At 37.4% G+C, this 25,631-nt stretch overlaps 1 protein-coding gene across 5 annotated transcripts in view; it reads right to left on the minus strand.

Annotated features, from left to right (window-relative positions):
* Positions 1-13,887: 13,887 nt before the first annotated feature.
* Positions 13,888-25,631, minus strand: part of Ddx59 (DEAD-box helicase 59) — an 89,263-nt gene continuing 77,519 nt past the window's right edge. For 4 of the 5 annotated variants that reach the window (XM_078022557.1, XM_078022553.1, XM_078022556.1 and 1 more), the window contains 4 exons: positions 19,386-19,637; positions 18,548-18,700; positions 17,740-17,868; positions 13,888-14,297 (listed from right to left, as the gene is read on the minus strand). In XM_078022557.1, coding sequence (XP_077878683.1) covers positions 14,034-14,297; positions 17,740-17,868; positions 18,548-18,700; positions 19,386-19,637 — 798 coding nt within the window. In that variant the 3' untranslated portion in view covers positions 13,888-14,033. The remainder of the gene's footprint in view (positions 14,298-17,739; positions 17,869-18,547; positions 18,701-19,385; positions 19,638-25,631) is intronic. The other variant, XM_078022558.1, reaches the window with a different exon arrangement.

Consider the following 25,631-nt stretch of genomic DNA (forward strand, 5'->3'; position numbering starts at 1 on the left):
CTGGTCCATTCCTGGAATGTAGTAATTGATACTCCTCCATCACAGGCTCATCTGTAAACCTAGCTTCTTACCTAACGACACAATGAGCTCAATCCTCTCTTTGTATGAAAGGTAGCTAGTGTGGGGTGATTAAAATGGCCCATGGGGTGAAGGGGCAAGAGTCCTGCTTTTCTGGGGTATTGGGTGTGCATCTGCATGGGCAGGGTGGTCAGTTCTGTCCACTCTGATCTGTGCCTCCTTGTATTCTACTCTTGTGCCTTGGAGTTATGAGGAGGGGAGATGAGTTTTCTCCTAAATCCCGTCTTCCTGCTCTGCTATAAATAAGTCCCAGTTCTGGCTAAAGTTTCATTTCTGCTTCCATTTCCAGGGACAAGAAAGGTTTTCACTGAGAAATGAAATAGGCAGTGGGATTCAGTCTCCTCACCATCCTCCCACCTGCTCCGTGTACCTAAGCTCCCCTCCCCCACCCCCACTGTGCCCTGAACAAAGACAACCCTGTTGGGTTCCAGGACAACTTGTGTCTCTTGGTTTTGACTCAGTGAGGTTTCTGGGATTGACTGGCCATTGCAGGTTGATGCCTTGGTGCATTCAGTGCTCCAGCGCCAGTGACGGTCCAAACCCCTGTCCAGACTCAGGCCACCTCTGTGTTTAACCACAATGGCTGAGTCTATTCACTGGTAGAATGGTAAACTGGAATTTAAACCCAGGCCTTTGTACTCAAGTTTATGCTCAAGATAAAGCCACGTTTTGAAGAAGATGTGCAGACAATGCTGCAAGACCATGAGAAATAAAGAGGTGTTGAAGGAGAGACTGAGGCAGGGAGGCCAGAATAGGTATTGGTTCAAGTGCAAAGTAATAAGCAACTTGATTGACATTAGGAGCAAAAATGAGGCAATTAATGTGGAGATGTAGCAGAATGGTAAAGTGCCCCTGGGTTCCATATCCAGTACTGCAAACAAATCCCTGAATAGTCATCAGCTGTCGGGAGGTGCAATTAAATAAATTAAACCTCTTTGATTCTGTTTCTTCGTTTGTGAACTGATGGGATTGGCCAAAATAATCTGTCAGTTACCTTCTAGAGTCAGGACTTACAGGCTTTAAGAGTTGTTTGTGCTCAGTCTCACCAAGTAGATGGCATTCAAGTGGCTCAACATGTAAACTTTGTTCTCAGGACTTGGGCCAGGCTTTGGAGTGGCATAAATATTGTCCAAGAGAGGTAATCTGGGGGCTACCAAAATCTACACACACTGATACTTCCAGTATCTCTCACTTCTTTCCCAGTAGTTGTTAGGAGTGAACTTCAGGGAGGAGCAGTGGCACAGGCCAAGATGTTCAAGAGGTTGAGGCAGGAGGATTCCAAGTTCAAGGCCAGCCCAGGAAATTTAGTGGTAAAATAAAATAAAAAGGGCTGGCATATAGCTCAGTGGTAGAGCACTTGCCTAGCATATGTGAAGCCCTGGGTTCAATGCCCTCACACTGCAAAAAAAAAAAAAAAAAAAAAAGAAGAAGAAGAAAAGAAAAGAAAAAGATTGAAGCTCTAGAGCACATTGTTATCCAGCTCTATTGCATGGCCTCAGTTCTGTGTCTCATTTTCTTCATTTGTAAAATGCAGATAACAATAGTATTTACCCCTCTTGGTCGTTATGAGAATTAACTGAGATAATACATTTGCCTTACACAGAGCATTCCATAATGCAGATATTATCACTTTATATTTCTTGATTCCTGAAATCCTACTATTTATTATCCAAATAGGACATTTAATTGTTCCCTCAAGAAAAAAAGAGAAAATAGCCATTTTTCCAAAGTCACGATATGAAATTAACTCATCAGAATCATTCTGACTTGAGTTACAGCCAATTTTAATTATGAGGAAGCTAGAGGGATGGGTGTGGGCACTGGTGCTGATGAGGAACAGCAGGCTTGGAGGAAAGGGCTTGTGCTTGGACGTTCAGGCAACAACAGGAGAGCACCAGTCTCCCCAGGCAGGAGGAGGAGAGGGGAAGATGGGCACAGGACAGGGCACAGCAAGGCTACCCAGCTCTGCGCCCACCGGCCAGTGCATCAGAATGTCTGAGGAGAAATGGCTGTCACTTCTAGAAACTGAGGGTTCTTCTTTTCACCCTCTCAGTAGGACTGGGCAGTGGGAGTGGAGACACTCTCTCACTTCCTATAAAGAGCGTGAGAACAATCAGCAATGGCAGCTGAAGGGGAAACAGAGTGAAGGGCGCCTGTGGCCAGTGCTCTGGTAACTTAGGCTCCCCAACCTCCACCAGCCCCCTCCACCAAAACTAAACAGGAGCAGTTTGAAAAGCAACTGATAAGCCACTTCTGGGCCTCCCACAGGAATTGTCTCTTGAGGATAGAAATATGTGTCACAGATTTTGTCCACCACAGCGTTAGGAAGGGGCTTTGCAGGAGGCCTCTGAAATGAATGAAAGGACAGAACACTCTCAAGACAAGTGTGTTCGGGTTTGTCATGATAATTACAGAATCTAATGAACCCTCACTTCTTGTTTCTAGAAACTTGAAAACAGTACTTCCAAGTTTGTTTTTGACTAATGCCCATGAAGAAATACCTTACCTCCTCAGAGGAACGTACCAATGTCTGACTTCTATCAGCTCTTTCCAGGTGCCCTGAGTCTCTATTCTTATAGTTCATGTTTAACATTAATATTGATCTTATAGAATTAAATGTTCTATCATCTATTTGGGTGTTTTAAAATTATTATTGGAATAATACTGTTTTGTGTATTATTTAAAAATTTTTCATTGTATAGCTGAGATTTTTTTTTTTAAATTATTCAAAAGCTGGGTTTGGTGGCACATACCTATAATCCCAGCAACTCTGGATGCTGAGGTAGGAGGATCCCAAGTTCATGTTCAGCCTCAGCAACTTAGCTAGGCCTTGTCTCAAAAAAATAAGGGGATAGAAGATGTAGCTCAGAGGTAGAGCATTCCTGGATTCAATCCCCAGTAACTCTCCCCAAAAAGGTGATAATATATGATGTATTTATAAAAGACAGAGTACAAGTTTTATAATCACATGTACCTGGGTTTAAATCCATGTCTCACTGCACTACCTATATGTTCTTGGGGCAGTTACTCAAGTCCTCTCTGTGTCGGTTTCCTCAACTGTAAAATAGGATCATAATAGTTGTAACAGGGTTTTTGAAAGGATCATGTGGGTTAGTGGAATATAAACTAATTGGCACATAGTAAGTTGTTAGTGTGACTTTCTTTTTTGGCCATCATATGATTTCCATGGAAGTCAGTTTCTACTGAACAGTGCTATGTAACAAACAACTCCAAATTTCAGTGGCTTACAATAGCTCCTGCTTCCTTGGTCACCAGTCTGTGAGTTGGCTAAGATGACTCTATTTCAGGCTCTGGTGAGGTTAAGGTCTGTCTCATGTGTCCTTCTTTCTAGGATCAGGCTGAAAAACAGTGGCTTCCTGTAGCATGCCAGCTTAGCTTTCCTTCCCGCCCCACCAATATTTTTTAGTTGTAGACAGACTTTATTTTATTTATTTTATGTAGTGCTGAGGATTGAAACTAGTGCCTCACACGTGCTAGGCAAGTGCTCTACCACTGAGCCACAACCCCAGCTCCTTAGCTTTCCTTTTAATGACCAGAAATTCATGGTTTTTTAAAAAATATATATTTATTTTTTTAGTTGTAGTTGGACACAATACCTTTATTTATTTATACATGGTGAGGAGGATTGAACCCAGGGTCACAGGTGCTAGGCAAGCACTCTTACCACTAAGCCACAACCCCAGCCCCATAAATTCATGATCTTATAGAAGAAATTATAATGTCTGTCTCTATATAAGGGTGTGTATGTGAATATGTGTGTCTCTGTGCGGAGGGTACTGGGGAATTAACCCATGGGAGATTTACCACTGAACTATATGCCCAGTCCTTTATTTTATATTTTGAAATGGGGTCTTACTAAATTGCTGAGCTTAACCTTAAATTTACAATTCTCCTGCCTATCCTCCTGAGTCACTGGGATTACAGGCATGAATCATTGTACCCAGCTCTAAGTTTTCATAACATATAAACACAAATTTTGCCAGGTGCAGTGGTGCATGTCTATAATCTTAATGATTTGGGAGGCTGAGGTAGGAGGATCACAAGTGCAAGGCTAGACTGGGTAGTTTAGCAAGATCCTGTTTCAAAATAAAAAGGGTTGCAGATGTAGCTTAGTAGTAAAGTGCACTTGGGTTCAATCTCCAATAAACCCCATCCCCATTTTTTAAATATATAAGTCTTATTTTATTATAAGTTATGCAGTTGTTAAATACTTGTTAAGCATTCACATAACAGAGCACAGCAATGTACTAGCAGCTCTGAGAACTAAGAAAATAGGCAGAATTAGACACAGAAAAAGCCAAAGGGCTTGGGCTCTGGTCCTAGCCCTCCAACAGGCCGTGGACATAGTTCTACTTTTCCTCTTTGGGAGAGTTAAGAGGGAACAAAGAAGTGTCCAGGTGATTTCTCCAGCTCCAGATGCTTTGTTCTTAAACAGAGGAAATGGCCTTTGTTTTGAGAAGAGAAGGCCTAACACACAGAACTTGTAAGTTGTCCTTGTGTCAAAACTGAGCACAGAGAAGTATTTATATACATGGACGCTAGAATCCAACCACCTGAGTTTGGATCTCGGGCACCTTAGGAAACCCCTCTGAAATCTGTGTACCATTTAAAAAGTACCTAGCTCATAGCAAGGTAGAAGAAATAAAGATAGGCAGAAAGGAGACCAAAGGGAAGGAAAAAAGAGACTGTAGCTGAAAACCTAGATGCCCATGATCAGACTTACTTCCCAGACCCATTTTTCCTTCCCACTGGTCACTCCCAAATTTCTGAGAAATCTTAGAGTTACTGCAAACTCACTCATTTGCAAAACTGCCTTATTTTGTTAAAGCCTATGTGCAGTGTTCACCTACACAGTGTATTTTCAGATTAGATAAAACAAGGGCACATTCCTAACATTGTCCAAAGGAGATACTGTTGACCTAAAGATCTTAGAAAGGACCAGACCACCAGAAGCACCTTCTGATCCACAATCAAAGCACTGAGTTCACCAGGCTGATGTCGTTCCACATACCTTCCCATGCCCACTCCTCACCAGGTTTCCTTTAGAAGAGTCAAACCCCCAAAGGACTGTTGGCTCTGGAGATGGCCCACATTCTGCCCTGAGAATGTGTATCTACACCGTTCACTTTCTAATAAAGCTCTGGAAGTTCCCACTGGTCTCCTCTGCCTCTTGACCTTCAGAACCTCCTTGTGATGACAATAAGGCCCTTGTGAGAATTAAATAAGTTAATTATCAAAAGTAGTTGGAACACTCTTGGACCTCCAGGAAAAGCAACAGCATCCTTCATTGCCTTTGTCAAACAGCTTGAAAGTTTAGGCTATTATTTTGTTCCTTAAAGAATCACTAAATTGCCTTGCATGGTGGTATTTGCCTACAATCCCAGCATTTTGAGAGGCTGAGACAGGAGAATTGTGAGTTCAAAGCCAGCCTCAGCAAAAAAGTGAAGCACTAAGCAACTCAATGAGACCTTGTCTCTAAATAAAAAATATTCAAAATAGGGCTGGGGATGTGGCTCAGTGGTCGAGTACCCCTGAGTTCAATCCCCAGTATCAAAAAAAAAAAAAAAAAAAAAAAGAATCACTAAATTATACACCTTTGAATGTGTGCATTTGTTTTCCTTTTGGTCCTGGATATTGAACTCAGGGGTACTTTACCACTAAGCTATATCCCTAATCCTTTTTATTTTTTATTTTGAAACAGGATCTTGCTAAATTGCCCAGGCTGGCCTCGAACTTACAATCTTTCTGCCTCAGCCTCCCAAGTTTATGAGATTACAGGTGTGTGCCACCATGCCTGGCTCACTAAATAATTTTTGATCTATAATAGTTCCTTTGCATTAGTCAGAGAAACAGTACCTATAACCTACTTAGAAAGGAATTCTATTATCTTAGAAGTAATTTAATCATTAGCAGATTAATAACCAGAGTCTATTTAAAAGAGTTCAATTGACTCAACCTTCAAGGCTTGCATTTTTTTAATTTGTTCTTTCTGACAGTAGAACGTATTTTGACATATTATACATAATGGAGTACAACTTCCTGTTCTTCAGTTGTACATCATGTGGAGTTACATGGGTTGCTTATTCATATGTGAACATAAGAAAGTTTTATCTAATTCTTTCTACTATCTTTTCTATTTCCATTCCCCCTCTCTTCCCTTCATTCCTCTTTTTCTAATCCAATGTACTTCTACTCCCTTCCCAAACATTGTGAGTTAACATTTGCTTATCAGAGAAAATATTTGACCTTCACTTAATATTTGACCTTCACTTAGCATAATAGTCTCCAGTTCCGTCCATTTACTAGCAAATGCCATAATTTCATTTCTATTTAAGGTTGAGTAATATTCCATTGTGTACATATATCACATTTTATTTATCCATTCATCTGTTGAAGGGCATGTAGGCTGGTTCCATAGTTTAGTTATTGTGAATTGAGCTGTTACAAACACTGATGTGACAGCGCCAATATAGTATGCTGATTTTATTTCTTTGGGTATACACCAAGGAATGGGATAACTGGGTTAAATGGTGTTTCCATTTCAAGTTTTCTTAGGAATCTGCATACTGCTTTTCATAGTGTTTGTACCAATTTGCAATCCTACCAGCCATGTATGAATGTACCTCCCCCCCATCCTCATTAACATTGTTAATTTTATTCTTTTTATTTTATTGTATTGATTCTGATTTGTTATATGTGATGACAGAATGCAATTCATTTCATATTATATAGAGAGAGTACAATTTTTCAAGACACTGATTGTACACAGAATATTTTCACACCATTCGTATCTTCATACATGTATTTAGGGTAATGATGTCTAACTCATTCCACCATCATTCCTACCCCCTTGCTCTCTCCCTTCCCCTCCCTCCTCTTTGCCCTATCTAAAGTTCCTCCATTCCTCCCAGGCTCCCCCAACAATCACAATTATGCTTCTGCGTTCTCATATCAAAGAAAACATTAGGCCTTTGGTGTTTTGGGATTGGCTTGCTTCACTTAGCATTATATTCTCCAACTCCATCCATTTACCTGAAAATGCCATGATTTTTATTCTCTCTTAATGCTGAGTAATGTTCCATGTGTATATATACCACAGTTTCCCTACTGAAGGACATCTAGGTTTGTTCCATAAGTTAGCTATTGTGAATTGTGCTGCTATAAACATTGATGTGGCTGTATCCCTATAGTATGCTGTTTTTAAATCCCTTGGGTATAAACCAAGGAGTAGGATAGCTGGGTTGTTAATTTTATTCTTGATAATTTAGGCTTGCATTTTTGTTTTAAATGTTAATCAGTAAAATCAATACAAAAGAATATCAGTCATCCTTATTCAGTTTGTTTCATTACTTTATGTTCCTACCTTCCTTGAGCTCTGATTATTTCTTCATTCCATCTTCTATTTTCATTGATTATAGTTCAAAAAAAATAAATGTCATTGCTTTCATTTTGTAGTACCACAAGTTTAGAAACCAATCACCTAAATACTCATGATTATTTGCTTATTATTAGCAATATATTAACAGTTCCATTTTCATAATTACCATCTTACTTTTTAGCATGCTTATTTTAAATAATATGGTAATGGAATAGTAGTCCTCCATCACAGCACAAAATTTTACACTGTGGCTATTTTGTTGCTCTTTCAGCCAAATAAAACTCTGTCTTCTATTTATTTAAAAGGATTCTTCTTTCTCTCATAAAATCAAAACATGATAAGCACAAAATCCAGCCTCAATGTTCATGAAATCAAGATAAAATTCCTAATTTCCCTTTAGTTATTGTTAAATGCTTGTCCTTCACAGGCACATCTACATCTACCACGAGCTACAGGGAACCACCAGTGTTCTGTGTTCTGCTAAGCATGGTGGGATGCTTCATGAATACTAAGTGGTGAGGATATACAGAACTGTAACCAAGGAGCTCAGAGAGGTCGTGAGGCAGCTAAGAGCCAAGTCAGAGCTGCATTAGCTTCAAACCATGACATGACATTGCCATCAAAGATGCCAAATGCTATGGGAGGTTAAATGGTCCCACAATATCCACCTCCCAGTTCTCACAAATACCCTAAAACGTACAGAGACTTTGATGCACAACTCAAGAGGGCACTATTCACATAGTCACACTGCCTATCAGCTCTGAGCTTGCTATCTCTAATTGTAGTTCTACTTTTTCTATGTTCCTATGTTCTAACTTTGGTAGAGACTTTAAAAAAAAAAAAAAAGGAATGCAATTAACCAGAACCCTACAGTTCCCAGCATTATCCCAAGATTACAAAAGCTGATAATGGAAGCTCAAGCAAGCCTCAGAGACACAGTCTCTGCTTTCAAAGGCTGTCAGTCTGAAGCTTTCAGATCTCTTAAGAAGCTTGACTTTTATTTTCAGATCTATTAAGAAGCTTAACATTTGCTTATGTTACTCATGGCTACTAAAGACCATAAGGTCTAGAATATCACAAGATGTCACCATCACACAGCCTATAGACATAAGTCCTGTGAATATCTGGAAATTCAGTGAATATATAATTATAATGATTGATTTCAAACCTGTGCAAGACTGAAACATAAATGTATATAGATCAGAAAAAAATTATAAGATTGTGTCCTTATTTTGGTATTGGAAAATGTGTCATAGCCATATATAACTGATGCAGATGTCTACACTAAAAAAACCCACAATTCTATTTGAGTTCATTAGTCTCACAAAGGCTAAGTAGGTAGCCCTTTGGTTAACAGAATAAAACAGTATTTTTGCAGCAGCTCCATCTAGTTTTGCATTTTGTATTAAGTGTTAATTAGAGTAATCAATCAAAAAGAAAATCTATAAATTGTGTCCTAAAAATCTGTAAGATTGTGTCCTCATTTTGGTAAAAACAGTATTTTTGCAAATCAGAATAGAGAATTAGTTCTTTGAGAATATATGTATCCAAGATTGAAACCACTCAAAAATTAATCAAGAAGAGCTATGGAAGCTTAATTTACACATAAAGGAAATTCAAATCCTGAGAATCCCTTTAAAGGAAGCATATAGCTCAATTGGATCCTATTATCATCCTGCATACCCACTGAATGCCAGAAAAAGATGAGAGAAAGTTAGAAGCTGTTAGGCCTTCTTCACAATGGAGCCATTAATGACTCCTCAGCTCCTGGACTAATGTGCCAGGACATGTTCTATCTTGGTCATTTTCTTTATTTTTGCAATTCTGGGGATTGAATAGAGTCTATGCCAGGTAAGCACTCTACCACTGAGCTACATCCCTAGCACTATCTACTTATATAAAACCCTTTGAATTTCCCTGAGAACATTTATAACTATCAATGATTTTTTTTTGTTTTTTGGGGGGGGTGCTGGGGATTGAACCAGGGCTTTGTTCAGGGTAGCCATGTACTCTACCAACTGAGCTATATCCCCAGCCTGATCAATGATGTTTTTAAAAGGTAAAAAATGCACCCCCATCCAATACCTCTCTATCATCACTAAGCTAATTATTTTAATTTCCTAGAGGTTTAAGTGAATTATAATTTTATGTGTACTATTTAATTTTATGTGTAAAATTAATGAAATCTCAAACATATAAACTTGTTTTCCCCATAAAATTTAAGTATAAAGCTTACATAGAAAAACTCCATACTTTCCTCCATCCTCAAATCCAAAAGGATTTAAAGAAAACTAGTAACCATTTATCAATTAACAAATAAGAAATCTGTACATTGTTCTTTTAAAAATATTTTTTAGTTATCAATGGACCTTTATTTTATTTATTAGTTTTTATGTGGTGCTGAGGACTGGACACAGTGCCTCACACATGCTAGGCAAGTGCTCTACAACTGAGCCACAACCCCAGCCTCTGTATGCTGTTTTAAAAAGATATATCATAAAAGTCTCTCAGCTTTCTCCTCTCCCTTCAGCTACCACATTTCCCTTTTTACTGTTTGTCCAAGGATACTGTATGTAAAATGCCATTTTCAATTAGGAGTTTTCTGAATATTTTTTTTATATTCATAAAAGTCATAAACTGTTCTAATTATTTAAAATGTGTTAAAAGTCATAACATTATAAATGCCTTAACTTCCTTTTCCTAAGGCACTTTATTTAATTAAAGGCTCTCAGTTGCCTCACTCATACATCAGAGCAGCATTGTCAGTCTAAAATGCAACCCTCATTTCCGAATTCACTTTACTATTATTTCCTGATTCCCAACACTTAAGATCCTTTGTAATTAATTCCAAGCAAATATCACCAGGATCCAAAATAGGAAAAGAAAGTATAAAAAATATTCCCTAATTAAACTGGCCTTCTCTTAGCAGAGTCTTTGTTTTCCTTCCGTTTTGTTGAGAGCTCATCAGTGACACATCAGCTCTTGGTTGCCAGCAGTTAATTACTTGTATTATGAATGTGTTCAGGGAAGTTGGGGTGAACTGTCTGATCCTACAAAGGTGGTTTCTGACCTGTTCTAGCCTGCAGTAAGCCGCAAAGAATGGTTTGAGCTGGGGAGCGGTTGTAGAGTAGACTTGGGAAAGGAGGGATTTGGGGAAGGAGGGATTTGGACACTAGCCAGAACTCAGATTTGATGATAATGTCAACAGGGAGCTGCTTAAAATTCCTAAACAAGAGGGGCTGGGGTTATGGCTCAGTGGTAGAGCACTTGCCTAGCATATGTGAGACACTGGGTTCGATTCTCAGCACCACATATAAATAAATAAAGATCCATCATCAACTAATAAGATTTAAAAAAAATTTTTTAAAAAGTCTAAACAAGAAATCATCAGAAATAATGGAATTATACACTAAAAAACATTTTCCTGCTATAAATTGGGAGGACATTGAGTGATGGGAATTCAGATTTAGAAAGGCCAATTCAGAGACAGCTAGTACAATTTGGACACAGGGTGATAATGTGGCAGCATGAAAATGTGGCCATTTTCAAAAAACAACAGAACTTGGTGACTAAGTAGAGATGGAGATTAGGAGAAAAGTGAGTCAATGATGACTGTGGTTTTGAGCATGACCAAGGGTGTGGGTAGCTCCACAGGCAACAGGGAAGTAAGAAAGGAAGAGTTAGATTTTTTTATGAGGAATATGATAAATGTAGCTTTAGACATACTGTATTTGAGCCAAAATGTCCAGTGGTAAATTGAAGATACTCAGAGCACAAATGAAAGAATGGGAATGGAGATTATATATACAAATTGAACATCTCTGTTCTGAAAAATCCAAATTTTGAAATACCTCAGAATCTAAAACTTTTTGAGCATTAATGTGGGGATAGAGGTAGAAAATTCCACACCTGACCTCAAGTGAACAGTCACAGTCAAAATGTTGGCACACTCAAAATGTTGCATAACATTACCTTCAGGTTAGGAGTAAGTTGTGTATAAAACATAAGTGAATTTTAGACTTAGACTTGGGTCTCATTTGCAAGATTGCTCATTATGTATAAGAAAATATTACAAAAGCCAAAAAAATCTCATGTCCAAACATTTCTAGTCCCGGGTATCAATAATAACCAATTCTTGGCCAATCTTGTTTCATGCATATTTTCCCCCTTCCCCATATTATTTTGAAGCAAATTCCATACATGGAGATAGATATTTAAAAGCATGAAGCATAGAAAATATATATTTGGGATGACCTCAGAGAACTTTAAAGCAAACCTTCTCATTTTTCAAGTGAGCAAAGCTGAAGATTTGAATTTTCCCTAATTTATTTTTTATGTTTTTTAAAGAGAGAGAAAGAGAGAGAGAGAGAGAGAGAGAGAGAGAGAGAGAGAGAGGGGGGGGGAGAGAATTTTTTTAAATACTTATTTTTTAGTTTTCAGCGGACACAACATCTTTGTATGTGGTGCTAAGGATTGAACCCGGGCCGCACGCATGCCAGGCGATAGAGCCACATGCCCAGCCCCTCCCTAATGTAAAAAAAAAAAAACAAAAAAAAACAAAAAAACTAGTGGAACTATATAACTGGAACCCGCTTATTTGCAAATATCTTTGCCAAGTTTTCATCTGAGATTAAATGAGAAAAATAATGTGCAAATTTTTCATAAAGTTAAAACTAAAGAATTGCTATTTGTAAACATACTATAAAATTAAATATCTGTCTTATGTTATTGAGTCCAGTAATACCATATATGCCAGATATTATAATACGTAAGTATAAAATAAGTCCTAACTCTGACAGCCAAACAAGAGAACTGTGTTTACTTATCATTATTTGACTTTTTCACAACAAGGACCCATCGCCTCTGGGGTCATTCTAAGTATGCCTTGAAGATAGACAAGAGTCCTGTCTGTCCAGAGTCAGATTAATGCATGCTGCCAGGAAAGTCACCTTGGATGACTTGTCACCTCTGTACCATACCTACGTCTGTGGAGTCATTTTTGTTTTGATTGTGGTAAGGGCAATAGGAGGTATATTATATGCCTTCATGAAGGAATAAACACTTGCATAAGATAAAGTATGAAGCCCAATTGGGAGCTTAAAAACCAAGTTGTATGTAAATCATTCTCCCTGGCAATGGAGATGGTGAAGAGAGCTGATGGCACTACCCATCCCTCCCCCACCAAGGCACCTCTTAAAAGAAACTTTACATAAGCAATTTCACTTATTCTCACAGTAAAGCTGAGTTAGGGGCTTTTCCCTCCACAACTATCTCATTTGTGAGCTGCCTTAAGGAAGTGAGAGTTGCAGAAGGAAGATCACCAGGCCCAGTCAATGAAGAAATTTACAGTGAGGGTGGCAGAAAATGGGATTAGAGGAAGGTATACTGGGACAGCTCTGAGGACAGAGAGTGCATCTGTGGGAACAGAAGCCAGACTGCCAGAAAATTAAGCTGACCAGTTTAATAGGTTACATTATAGTCTAATATTACTTATTTTTATTTAAATATGGTCTCCTGTAAATGGTGACTCACAAAGTCATCTTATTTTTCTGGTTATCCCACTTTTATTTATAAACATGTTTGAGCCTAGTAAAAAATTGCCTTGCTCTCTAGTAATCATTATCAACATTTTCAAGACACTTAGTATGTGTTAGATACCATGTGAATGCTGTTGAGTTCAGCCTTCCAAGGTACCTTTGCTACAGCATCCTGGAACCTTAAAGTTGCTCATCTTTGTTCCCTTAAAATCAAACGTACTCACCACGTTACAGCAGACATACAGAAAGAGAGCCAGAGACTGAGGGATCACATACTTTGGAGAACCTCTGTCCCCACAACCCTTACTCCTTTGGGCGAAGACGACACTAACAAACTATCAATGTAGGACTTTTGCTGAAAAATCTCTCCCACGGCCCCTCAAGGAGGATGCTGACCTTATACAGCTTGTTTAAATGTCAAATTTTGTATAACTACTGATCATCTAAATTTCTCAACTAATTTAATGCTATCAACTTTAAAGAAATATATTTAGATATATCAAAATCAAACACCTATTCCAGTATTTAAAATTATTGAGTTTGCAAAGTGACATAAACATAAAACTACAAAGCAACATTAGTACAACTTGACATGACTTTGATAAGTAGCCCAAATTATTAAGTATATTAAAAAATTGTTAGCTAGGTTGAAAGAAAAACAACCAAGAATAAAAACACATATTTCACACTCTTTTAAGAGTAGTTCTAACCATTTTTTCCCAATGTGCTTGTGGCATGTTTCCAGTTCTGATAGAAGCTCTGAGAACTATTTATTTAAAAAAAAATACTTTGTCCAGATAAGAAAATTATTTAAAAACTCATTTTTTTACTTTGTTTTTAATGTGAGAATTAAAAAGGGAAATAAATACAATATTGCTTTACGTGTTTTATTAAGTTAAAAATCCTATCTTAAAGATTCTGTTTCATGAACATTATCATTTACTCAAATTACACAGTAATAATTTATAGAAATTCTGCTGAAAATATGCAACAAAACTTATTCAAAGTGGCATAACAAATCATTTTTGAGAATTACTTTTATCATGTTTTCTAATAATGTCCATGAGATTAGCTCCCGTAACCACATCGTTTTGTATCTGTTTATCTTTCTGCTGTTCCTTTCTCTTCTGGTCGTGAAGGTAGGGGGAATTTAATAACTGTGGAGGAAGGATAGATCCTGTGGGCTTTACTCTTTTTGCAATATCCCAGAAGAGTCTTTTTGAATTGTTATTGATGAAAGTAATTGCTGTTCCATTTTGACCTAATCTCCCCACTCTTCCAACCTGAAATAAAATGCAAAAAAGACATTTTCAAAATGCTCACATAAAACCTTAATGTCTCTTGAAAGAAAAATGAAGATTATTATTTAAAGAGGATTTGATAAGATTGACATTTACGCAGATAGCAGTTTTTGAACTGTGTGCCTCTGCCACCAACAATATTTTTAAAGAAACAACCCAAGTAAAAAACTGGAGTGATCACATATAATACAAGTAAGTATTGTTTATGAAAATCGTGTTTCAGTTATACCTGTGTGTGTGGTAGTTGTGGTGGGAAGAAGGTAATGACAAAAATATTTCTCACTGTGGATGGGATAAGGTAAAAAAATTTTGGAAGCCTTACATCAACAACAAGAAGACTGGGCTGGGGCTGGAGTTCAGTGGCAAGAGCACTCTCCTAGCACACGTGAGGCACTGGGTTCAATCTTCAGCACCACATAAAAATAAAATAAAGATATTGTGTCCACCTAAAACTAAAAAATAAATATTTAAAAAAACTATTTGCTTTTGCATACTAAGTACCTGATATGTTAGATTTAAGTGGATTCATTCTTTCATAGTTATTCTTCACTTTCACTGAATTAAATGGACATATATTTGTAATGAAAATCCACAGTAAGACCCCAAATCTACTTGTCTTCAAACATAAAATAAAAATGTACTCTTCAGTAGAAGGAGAAATACAATCATTTCTGTTCTTAAATTGAAATGAAACCTTAAAGGTCTATATTTAATGCCCAAATCAATAGATAGTTTCTACCTACCAATATAAAAAGGCCTTTTTAATACTGGAAAAGAAGAAGCCTCTAAAGAGCTTAAAGGGGGGGCTCGGGTTATGGCTCATCAGTAGAGCGCTTGCCTAGCACATGCGATGCCCTGGGTTCGATCCTCAGCACCACATAAAAATAAATAAACAAAATAAAGGTATTGTGTACAACTAAAAAATAAATATTAAAAAAAAAGAATTATAAAAAAAGAGTTTAAAGGGGTAGTCTCTAGGAAATGAGATTGGGAGAAGTGAGGGAAGTGAATATGATATAGTATTAGCTTTAATTTTTACCTGATTTGCTTAATTATACTACCTAATTAGTCCAATAAAAATAAAAACTAATATAAAGATAGTTGTAACCCACAGGAGAAACTATTTGCAAATCATATCTCTAATAGGACTTCTAGAGTATACAAAAATCTTTTATAACTAATAATAAATACAACAATTTTTAAAATGGGCAGAAGATTTGAACAGACATTTTCTAAAGAAAATATACACATAGCCAACAAGAACATGAAATGATGTTCATCCAATACCATTAGCCATTAAGGAATACAAATTAAACCATAAAGAAATACTGTATAACTACAAGGATGACTATAATAAAAAGATAATAAAGGATGTAGAGAAACTGGAACTTTCATATACTATTAGAGATATAAAATTGGGAAGTCAATTTTTTCTTTTTTGGTGACACTGGAGATTGAACCCAGGGGTGCTCTATACTGAGCTATATCTCCATACTTTTTAAATTTTATTTTGAGACAGGATCTCACAGAGTTGTTGAGGCTGGTCTCAACTTGCCATCCTCCTGTCTCAGCCTCCCAAATTGCTAGATTACAGGCATGCGCCACCACATCTAATGAATGAAGCCACTTTGGACAATAGTCTGGCAGGTTCTCAAAATGTTAAACATAGAGTTACCAAATGAGCCTGTAATCCCATTCCTAAGGTACTAGTCCAGTAGAAATGAAAACATGTGGACACAAAAACTTGTACATTAACATTCACAGAAGCATTATTCATAGTAGCCAAAAAGTGGAGACTTTTGGCTAAACATCCAGCAACTAATGAATGAATAAACAAATGTATTATACCAACACAGTGGACCATTACCTGGCAATAAAAAATGATGTACTAATATATACCACAACATGGGTGAACACTGAAAACATTATGCTGAGTGAAAGAAGCAAGTCACGGAAGACCACAAACATGGGTGTTTGCAACAACATTATTTAATAAACTAGAAATATTCATTCATCAATAAAAGATTTTTAAAATAAGTAACAGTATGTACACACAACATATTACCTTTCAGCTATCAAAACAGAACAAGCCAGATTAAATAAGAACATTTAAAGAGAAAACAGTGTCTGCTCATACAGAAAGCACTCAATACACATTAACATTTGTACCTATTATGTGTGCTGATAAGGAAAGATACCTAAGATATATTTAGTAAAGAAAGAAAGGCATAGAACAGTTGGTATGATGTGGTCCCATTTACGTATGTGTGGTATAAACATGTTCCTATATGCATATGTATGTGTGTATACACATGTGAGTAGATACGTGTGTGTATAAATATGCGTGTATAAGTTTGTATATGTATATACATGTGTGTGTATGAAATTCTTTTTTTTTTTTTTTGGTACTGAGGATTTAACCCAGGTGTGCTTTATCACTAACCTACATCGCCAGCACTTTTTATTTTTTATTTTGAGACAGGGTCCCACTAAGTTGCTTAGGGCCTCGCTAAATTGCTAAGGCTGGTCTCCAACTTGTGATCCTACTGTCTCAGCCTCCCAAGCAGCTGGGGTTACAGGTGTGCACCACCATGCCTGGTGAAAGTCTTTTTTTGAAAGAAAATATACTTCAATTACTTGAATAATCAACTCCTGTAGGATATTAATTCAATTCCCTGATGTGCAGGTAAATGAGGTAGTACCAAAAAATAAATAAAAAAAAGAGAAGTACTTCTATATTATAAGTAAAAATAAAAGAAACAATGTATTATAGGCACGAAAAGCATTTCAGTGGATGATTCAAGCAAATGTAGTATTCAAAGGTGATTCTAAGAACATCAGAGAAAGGCTTCATTTGGCAGGTTTGTAAGTGATGCCCGAGAAGGAAGACAGGTAGCAGTCAGTAAGATAACGTGGCGCTAAGAAAAGGCTCTATTTCAGCTAGAAAGAGAAGCTATTGTTACCTTTGGCAGCAAAGGAAAGGAATGAAACTTTAAAAGGTGAAAGTCTAGAACCAGTAAGGATACAAAGAGGAGATGAAGACAAGATTCCTAAAAAAACAAATACTTTAAAGGATCAATTTTATTTTAATCAAATATATCAATTTAAAACAATCTTTCAAAACAGTTTTCTTTTCTGATTATAAAAGCCATTAATATGCTCAATGAAGAATAAAAAGAAATTTAATGTCTAAATTTTTTAAACTAACATTTTATGTAACTTACCTCCAGTTTTTTTTAAATGCATTTTAAGCATATTCATAGCTAATGAAACCAAAATTTGGTTTATATTCATATATGTTTTAGGAACAAACATACACAGTTTTCTGTCCTGCCTTTTTTTTTTTTTTTTAACATAACACCATACTGACAATGCCCTCTCCAAAAAGATCATTAACAAAACGGTGATAACAGAACTTTCCTACCTGATGCACATACTCATCCATACTTGAAGGCATGTCAAAATTCACCACCAGCTTAACACTGATCAAGTCAAGGCCTCGTCCCAGGACCCCCGTGCTCACCACAACTTCATAGTCTCCTTCAAGTAATCCCTTTCCAAAACAGCAACAAAATTTATTATTCAGAATTTATTTTATGTGGTTTTATGCAATTCTCATACCTTTTTTTTTAGAGAGAGAGAGAGAGAGAGAGAGAGAGAGAGAGAGAGAGAGAGAATTTTTTTTTTAATATTTATTTTTTAGTTTTTGGTGGACACAATATCTTTGTTTGTATGTGGTGCTAAGGACTGAACCCGGGCCGCATGCATGCCAGGCGAGCACGCTACGGCTTGAGCCACATAGCCAGCCCCCTTTTCTTTTTTTAAAATCTTACTTCAATATATTTTTGCAATGTCTTCCCAATAAACAAGTCTTCTCATATCTTCTCATATCTGAAACCTACACCATGGAACTGACTCTATTAATTTATTCAGGCAAATCTTTTTCAGAAGTAAACCTGCTCTGCTCTAGGTCAAAGCGCCCTGATTTCAGAAATGTTGAATTCTAATTTAGTAATCCATTTAGTACAATTCCTAGAGAACAGGCTTACTGTTCCCAAAACACAGAAGCCTGAGCAAGAGGAATAATTAACTTCATGATCACTGCTTGCCTGATGTTCTCACAGTCATTAAAAAAAAGTCTGCTTTAAAAACCAGCTGGTAACATGTTATCTCTTGAAAGTGTGGCACAACAGATTTACTGCAAAGAGAAGATCCAGTATTTAGTGTCAAACCTTCAATATGTTTTTCCTTTCCATTTGTGACTTCTCTGAATGTATAGATGTGCTTTTCAGACCTGTAACTTTCTGAACTGCCTCACTCAACAGATCTGCTCCTAGTCTGCAGTCTACAAATACCAGCACTGGAGGCTTAAAGAGTTTCTTATCCTGAAAAAATCAAAAACATTTAAAATTATTCACATAACATAATTTACAGTGGTAAATTTTTCTGAAAGCATTAGTACAAGCTAATTATTGAAAGGTTTATAAATATATAAATATATACTATTAAGGAGATAAAAGGTATCTTCTGTTAAAATGAATATTTTCTTTAAAATATGCATAAACAGAAGCCAGTCTTCCACCTCTCACAGTTTTCAATCATTAATATTGCAAATGTATATTAAAAAATTTAAGTGTAATCAATATAGTTCTAAAGGCTGCTCATGAGCCAATACAAGCCATATTTAACTCAATAATGTGAGTGTAATTATGCTTGTGCATATTATCCACTTCACAAATTTCTGTTTAAATCAGCAACAGTTAAAAATTTCTCAAGGACAGAGGAGCCAAGAAATACTAAAATTTCTCAGAAAAAAAAATTCTTGATGATAATTTGATACATAAATACTTTTCTATAACAAGGGTAAGACAAACCCACCCTACATCAATATAGCATGTTTTCACAAATAAAAATTTATATGATCCTCACAGAATTCTGACAGATAAAGCAAATCATTATTAATTATCCACCAAATTCCTCAAAAAGTTGAATCTAAATATCACTCCCTTTAAGAGCTGTGAAAAATGCAAACACAATCTACAAAACATGGTTGACTGCTTCATTACTCACATTTAAGATTTCAAATAGTTTTTTCTTCTTGGCTGGGTCTTCTACCCACAGGATAATCTGGCGCACATTGGCACAGGGTAGATTCTTTTCTCCTGCGATCACTCTCACAGGATTATGCAGAAGCTGGCTAGCCAGTTGTTCTATGCTAGCTGGAATTGTGGCTGAAACCAAAATGGTCTGACAATCATTTGGAATGTTTTCCAAAATGTCAAGCACTTGTTGTTGAAAGCCCATCTTTAGCATGGTATCAGCCTAAAATAAAAGCAATCTGAAGTTAGTCTTGCTAAACATTAAATAAGACTAATATGATTAAAAACATAAATATTAAAAACACACAAGAAAATATACCAAAATGTCCAAAAACAAAGGATCAACAGGAAATCTTTTTTTTTTTTTTTTTTTTGGTGGTGCTGGGGATTGAACCCAGGGTCTTGCACATACTAGGCAAGTGCTCTACTGCTAAGCTAAATTGCCGGCCCTCAAAAGAGAAATTTTTACATATAATTATAAACTGCACAACTAAATATTTACAACAATATACAAAGATTGCTGTTATAGCATTATGAATAATTGCAAAAAGTATACACATTCTAAGTATCTATCAATAGGGGACTTGGTAAATTATGATAAATCGATGTAACAACATTATGATGTCATGAAAAATTATCAGAAAGCCCTTTATTAGATAAGGAATGATTCTAGGGGAGCAAAAGCCAAGTACAGAACACTGTGGATAATACAATGCTATCATGTTACAAAATATTTTATGTGTATACACTCAAGAAACTTAATTGTTAACTGTTAACAAGGGAGAAACCTAGAGGGTTTATGGGGAAGCAATTTCACTTTTAAATTTTATTGCAAGGTTTTTATTTATTTATTTTTTACCATTAGCATACAGTTTATTTATAACAAAATATTATTTTAAATAAAAATTTTAATGTTGAGGCTGTATGGTCTGAATGTTGGTATCCTCCCAAATTACTATGTTCAAGTTTTACCCCCAGTGTGGTAGTGTTATGAGGTGGGACCTTGAGGAGATAATTAAGTCATGAGGGTTCCAAGGCTGAAGGGAGCTGCTCTCCCCCCTGCTGTGTGAGGACCTAGCAAGAAGGCACCATCTTTGAGGCAGAGACCCTTACTGGACATGGAATATGCTGGGGCCTTGATCTTGGATTTCTCAGTTTCCTGAACTGTGAGAAATAAATTTCTGTTGTTTATGATGGAACATTGAGAACACGTGCATGTGTGCACACACAGAGTACATTCTGTAAACATCCCTCGATGATCCCCCAAGTGCCACTCACCTCTCCTATCTGGGAGAAGCAGCCTCTAGGCCTTTTGAACTAAACTCCTTCTGCCTGTCTCCTACCAGCTCTGAAAGTTGTCTGTACCCGCCGTCTCCATTCCTCTGCTTTCTCACTTCCACTCACTGTTCCACCCACTACCCTCACCCACTCACCTCACTGAAGCTACTCTCTTCCAGGTGGAAGTCATTACCCATGAGCCCAAATCAAAGAGAGTCTTTGTCTCTCTTTAAGACACTATTTTTACTTTTTTGAATAATAGAATATGCTCACTGTAGAAAACTTGGTAGACACAACAAAGCAAAAAGAACTAAATTCACAATGCAGACAACCTCCTCCCTTACTTTCAGTCTCCGAGGTATGTCTAGAAGTGCCTCCCACAACTCCCACTCCACTGCTCTGTGAACCAGTCTTCTGGCTTCCTGGCTATTCTTCTCGTCCAGAATACCAGTCTGATTATAGTACATTCCTGCTTAAAATCCTTTGAGGGTTCCCAATGTGTACAGATTAAAGTCTGAACTCTCAAGGCCTCTTACAAACCACACACAGGAGGAAATATCTGAAAAGAAATAACACTAATTATGGTTATTCTAAGGTGGTAGGGATATGCACCCATCCCCATCCATTTGCCAATTCATCTTCAATGTGCATGGATTACTCATAAAACATAGTTGCCATTCAAAATGCATGATGGGCATAAACAAAAATTTTTAAAAACCATCAAAAAACAGAAGAAAAAGTATCAGAATAGAAAAACCACAAGTAGCTAGGATAATTATACAAATACAATATTCATGTGTTGAGTCTCCATCTAAATTGCATTATTTTGAAAGTATGAATCAGACATTGGGGAAACCTTGCTCATTTTTATTATTTATTTTTTAGTTGTAGGTGGAGACAATATCTTTATTTCATTTTTATGTGGTGCTGAGGTTTGAATCCAGTGCCTCACATATGCTAGGCAAGCGCTCTACCACTGAACCACAACCCCAGCCCCAAACCTTGCTCTTTTTATACCTTAGTTTTCCACTTATAAACTAATTTCCTACTTTAGAGGGATGTTATCAGGTTAAAATGTAAAAAATATACTTGTAAAAAATTTCTTCAAAATAAAAGTACTACATAAATATAAGGTGTTACAAACATTAGAACCACTTAAAATCAAAACAAAGCTACTCAGAAATGCAATAGTAAGTGGTAAACAGTGTAAGAGATGAGAAAAAGAGGTTGACACAAGTGTTCCCTAATTGTAAAACAAACTTTGTTCAACTTTTCTGAAAAATGTTTTTGATGTTGCTTACATTTCATTACTCATGACTTCCTTAATGTGTGAAAATGTGACTTCTACCTCTATTCAGGGTCCTAGGGATAAACATTTAATGGCCAAACCATTACTGAGTAGCTAACTGTGGTTCAGAATTCATATGAACTGAGCATTTACTATGTGCCAAGGACCTTTCCAAATGCCATACATATCCTCATAATAATCCTGTGAGGTAAGCATTGTTATGACCCTCATTTTACAGATGAGGAAACAGGTATATCTTACAGAATAATAACAAGTTATTAAGGGACAGTGGCAATCTGGCTGTACAGAATAATAACAAGTTATTAAGGGACAGTGGCAATCTGGCTGTAGAACCTGCATTATAAATATGAAGCTGAAATGCTGGTTGTCAGGTGGTCAAGGCACACAGAGACCTCACTTTCAAAGAACTTATGTCTAACAGGGAAACAGATGTGTCAACCCAAACTGACAAAATTCATACACTTAAAATACATATTTAAATTACCCATAACATAATTACCATCATCTCCTTCAAATACTTATATTCTTCCCTCATGGATTTTCTCCTCCCTAGTGGCTACTCTTTTTTTCAGACTCCTCTTTTCTGCCTGGTCTCTGTACGTTGGACCACCTCTGTACCTGGAAAGCCTCATGGGCTGCGTCACGGGCCTCCTTTGCTTCCTCTTCTATATTCTCCCTAGATAACACTAACATGTTCCATGGCTCTGAATACCATATACACATCAGAGTCCCCAAATCTTATCTCTGGTCACAACTGCTTCTCAACAAACAACTGCCAACTTAACATCTCCACTTGGATCAAACAGGCCCCTCAAATTTAACATATTCATAACAGAATGTTTTATTTCCTCCCTATTCCAGTACACATCTGGTGAAATGACATCAATAGAAATCCCTACCTCATCTCCTCTTCATTAATCACCTCCTCAGCAACAATGCTACTGACACACTAACACATCCCAGTACAGTCACTTTTCTCCAGCTCACACTGGAGGTGCGGCTCCTATTCCTGTCACCTTCCCTCCATGACCCATTCTCCTCAAGCAACCAGAGGGCTTCTTCAAGAATACAAATCAGATCTTATCACTGCTCTACTAAAACCTGCTAGTAGTTTCCCATCACACTTAGAGTAAAATCCAGCCTCTCACCAGGGCCTTGAAGTCCTACAAGCTCTCATGCTGTACACTTCTCTGACTTTATCTCCCACCACTATCCCTTATTGTCCTTGATGCCGCCACACCAGCCTTCTTTCTGCCCCCAAATAACCCACACCAGCCTCATGTCAGTGCATGTGCAGTGGCTGTCCTGTCTCAAACAGTCTTCCCTCCATATGGACCTCCACATGGCTGGTTCCTTCTCGTTCAGATTTCAGCATAAGTCACCTTCTCAGAGAGCTCTGAACTACCAATCTAAGGTAGCCCACCAGTTGTCTCTGTCACATTACTTTGGGTGGGTACAAATGCCACAGCCCCATGAGGCAGAATACTCAGAACACTCATCTATAGTACTTTCCACTGTAGACTCAAGGTCAAAAGTAGTATACAGCACATCAAAAGCCCTAAAAATGCATTTTATTAATAATGAGCATTCCTTAATTCTAATACCAAACAAGCACCTAACTACATGTCAGGTTATTACTAGTCAGTGTGTCCTAAAGCTCTCTGAAGGTAAAAATCACCTGGAATGAGTTTTTAAAGATTCCTGGGCTCCAACTCAAAACTACTGAATCAGAATATCAAGTGAGAGTCTGATCTTGTATTATATTCACCAAGCATGCCAGGTGATTCCTATCATTAGGGAAACTTGGGTAAATACCATGCTTAATTACTGGGATATGGCTGAGAACACAGTGTAAGAAAAATAACAAGTTCTGTGTACAGTTCAACAGAGCAGAGAGGAAAGAAAGTCTAAAGCCTGTCTGGGGGAGTGAGGGGTGGTTTCAGAGCCACAGACACTCACAGAAGATAAATGTATCAGGAGAAAATTCTAGTCCAAAGGAAAGGTCTCACTGGAGACACAGAAAGGCAACAGAGCAGAGTTTTTTTAAATTTCAAAGGGATTATCTTGGTATTCACCCCTGGTCATTCCTGTGTCCTAACCCTCCTCTTGAAACAGTGGCTTCTCTCCTTCAAGGACAGCATTCATTCTCAGCTCCTCTCTGGTCTCTCAGATTACTCTGTTTACTGCTTTGTCTTCCAAATGCCCAAGCCATGTCTCTCCAAGCTCCCTCTCTTAGAGAAACCATCATGTCAAGTGAATTCTAGTGCACGCTTCTTACACATACAGTTTCACTTAGTCCATCATGCACACAAAATTCAACATTCTCAAGCCAAACTTAAATAGTATCACCCAAACCCAGCAGTTACCCACTTACCCTTTTCTAAAGTTAAAGGCACAACTTATAATTTATGGAGTCACCTCTGTCACTGCCTTCTTCTGCTGCTCTTATATTAAGTCATCAGGAGACTCATAAACAATTATAGTACTCTCATTTAACCCTTCAGTCCTACTGCCTCCACCCTGTCCCTGACCCCTTCACCCCTTGTCAGGATTGCTGGCTGCTCTGTCTCAGATTCTTTCTTCTTTAATTTCTCTTGTACCGAGAAGCAGAGTAACTTTCCTAAACCACCACTTTCAACATGTTATGCCCCAACTCAATAATTTAGAAAGCCTCATTGTCTCCCACATGAAATCCAAATTCCTCTGACTCCCTTTCAGGGTCCTCTATAATTTGACTCCACCCTAACCACCCAACTTTACTTCCTATTGTTTCTTGGGAAAAATTCCTCAAGCTGATTGGTCTCTTTCCTTTTTCCTCCACACAGGTAGTTGGACTTTCTAGCACTGTCTCTTCACTTGGAATATTTGATACATCCTTTATTTTCTGAATCATGTTCCCCCTTTTGAGGCCCAGGCTAAATGCTATTACCTCTGAGAAGCCATGTTTTACAGTGCCAATGGGTTTACTCTCATTTCTCCTTCTGATCTTATTTGTCCTGGACAATGGGCAAACCATATACAGTCCTATTATTTTTACCAACAGCTTTTATCAGTGGCAAATGAAGGCCCTCAGGATAAAGTCCAACTTTTACCAGTTTTTGTAAATAAAGTTTTGCAGGGGCTAAGGACACGGCTCAGTGGTAAAGCACTTGCCTGGAATGGGTTCAATTCCCAGTACACACACACACACACACACACACAGTCACTGTCATGCTGTATATGTGTATGGACTAGCTGCAACAGAGACCAGGATGGCCCCCAAAGCCTACCATATTTACTATCTGGTATTTTACAGAAAGCATTTGCAAACCCTGCCCTATCTCATCCATTTGAGTACTATTGTTATCTCGGCAGATAGGATAATGTTCTTGCCTTCTTCAATAAGATTTCAGCAGGTATTCAAAACTCTATATAACTCCGATCAAACTTATCCAGGAGCTGGGACAGGGGATGCATGTGACAGGCACTCAGTGCATGTTTGCTGAACAGGTACTTCTTTTACATTAATGTATGAAATCTTATTAACCAAAGGTAATGAAAATGCTATGAAGAGAACTGAGAATGAATGGAACATAACTAAATTCCACACAAGAATCTTTTTTTCAGCCAGGCACGGTGGCACACGCTTGT

Source organism: Ictidomys tridecemlineatus, chromosome 10 (genome assembly GCF_052094955.1).
Source record: "Ictidomys tridecemlineatus isolate mIctTri1 chromosome 10, mIctTri1.hap1, whole genome shotgun sequence".
Taxonomy (NCBI): Eukaryota; Metazoa; Chordata; class Mammalia; order Rodentia; family Sciuridae; genus Ictidomys; species Ictidomys tridecemlineatus.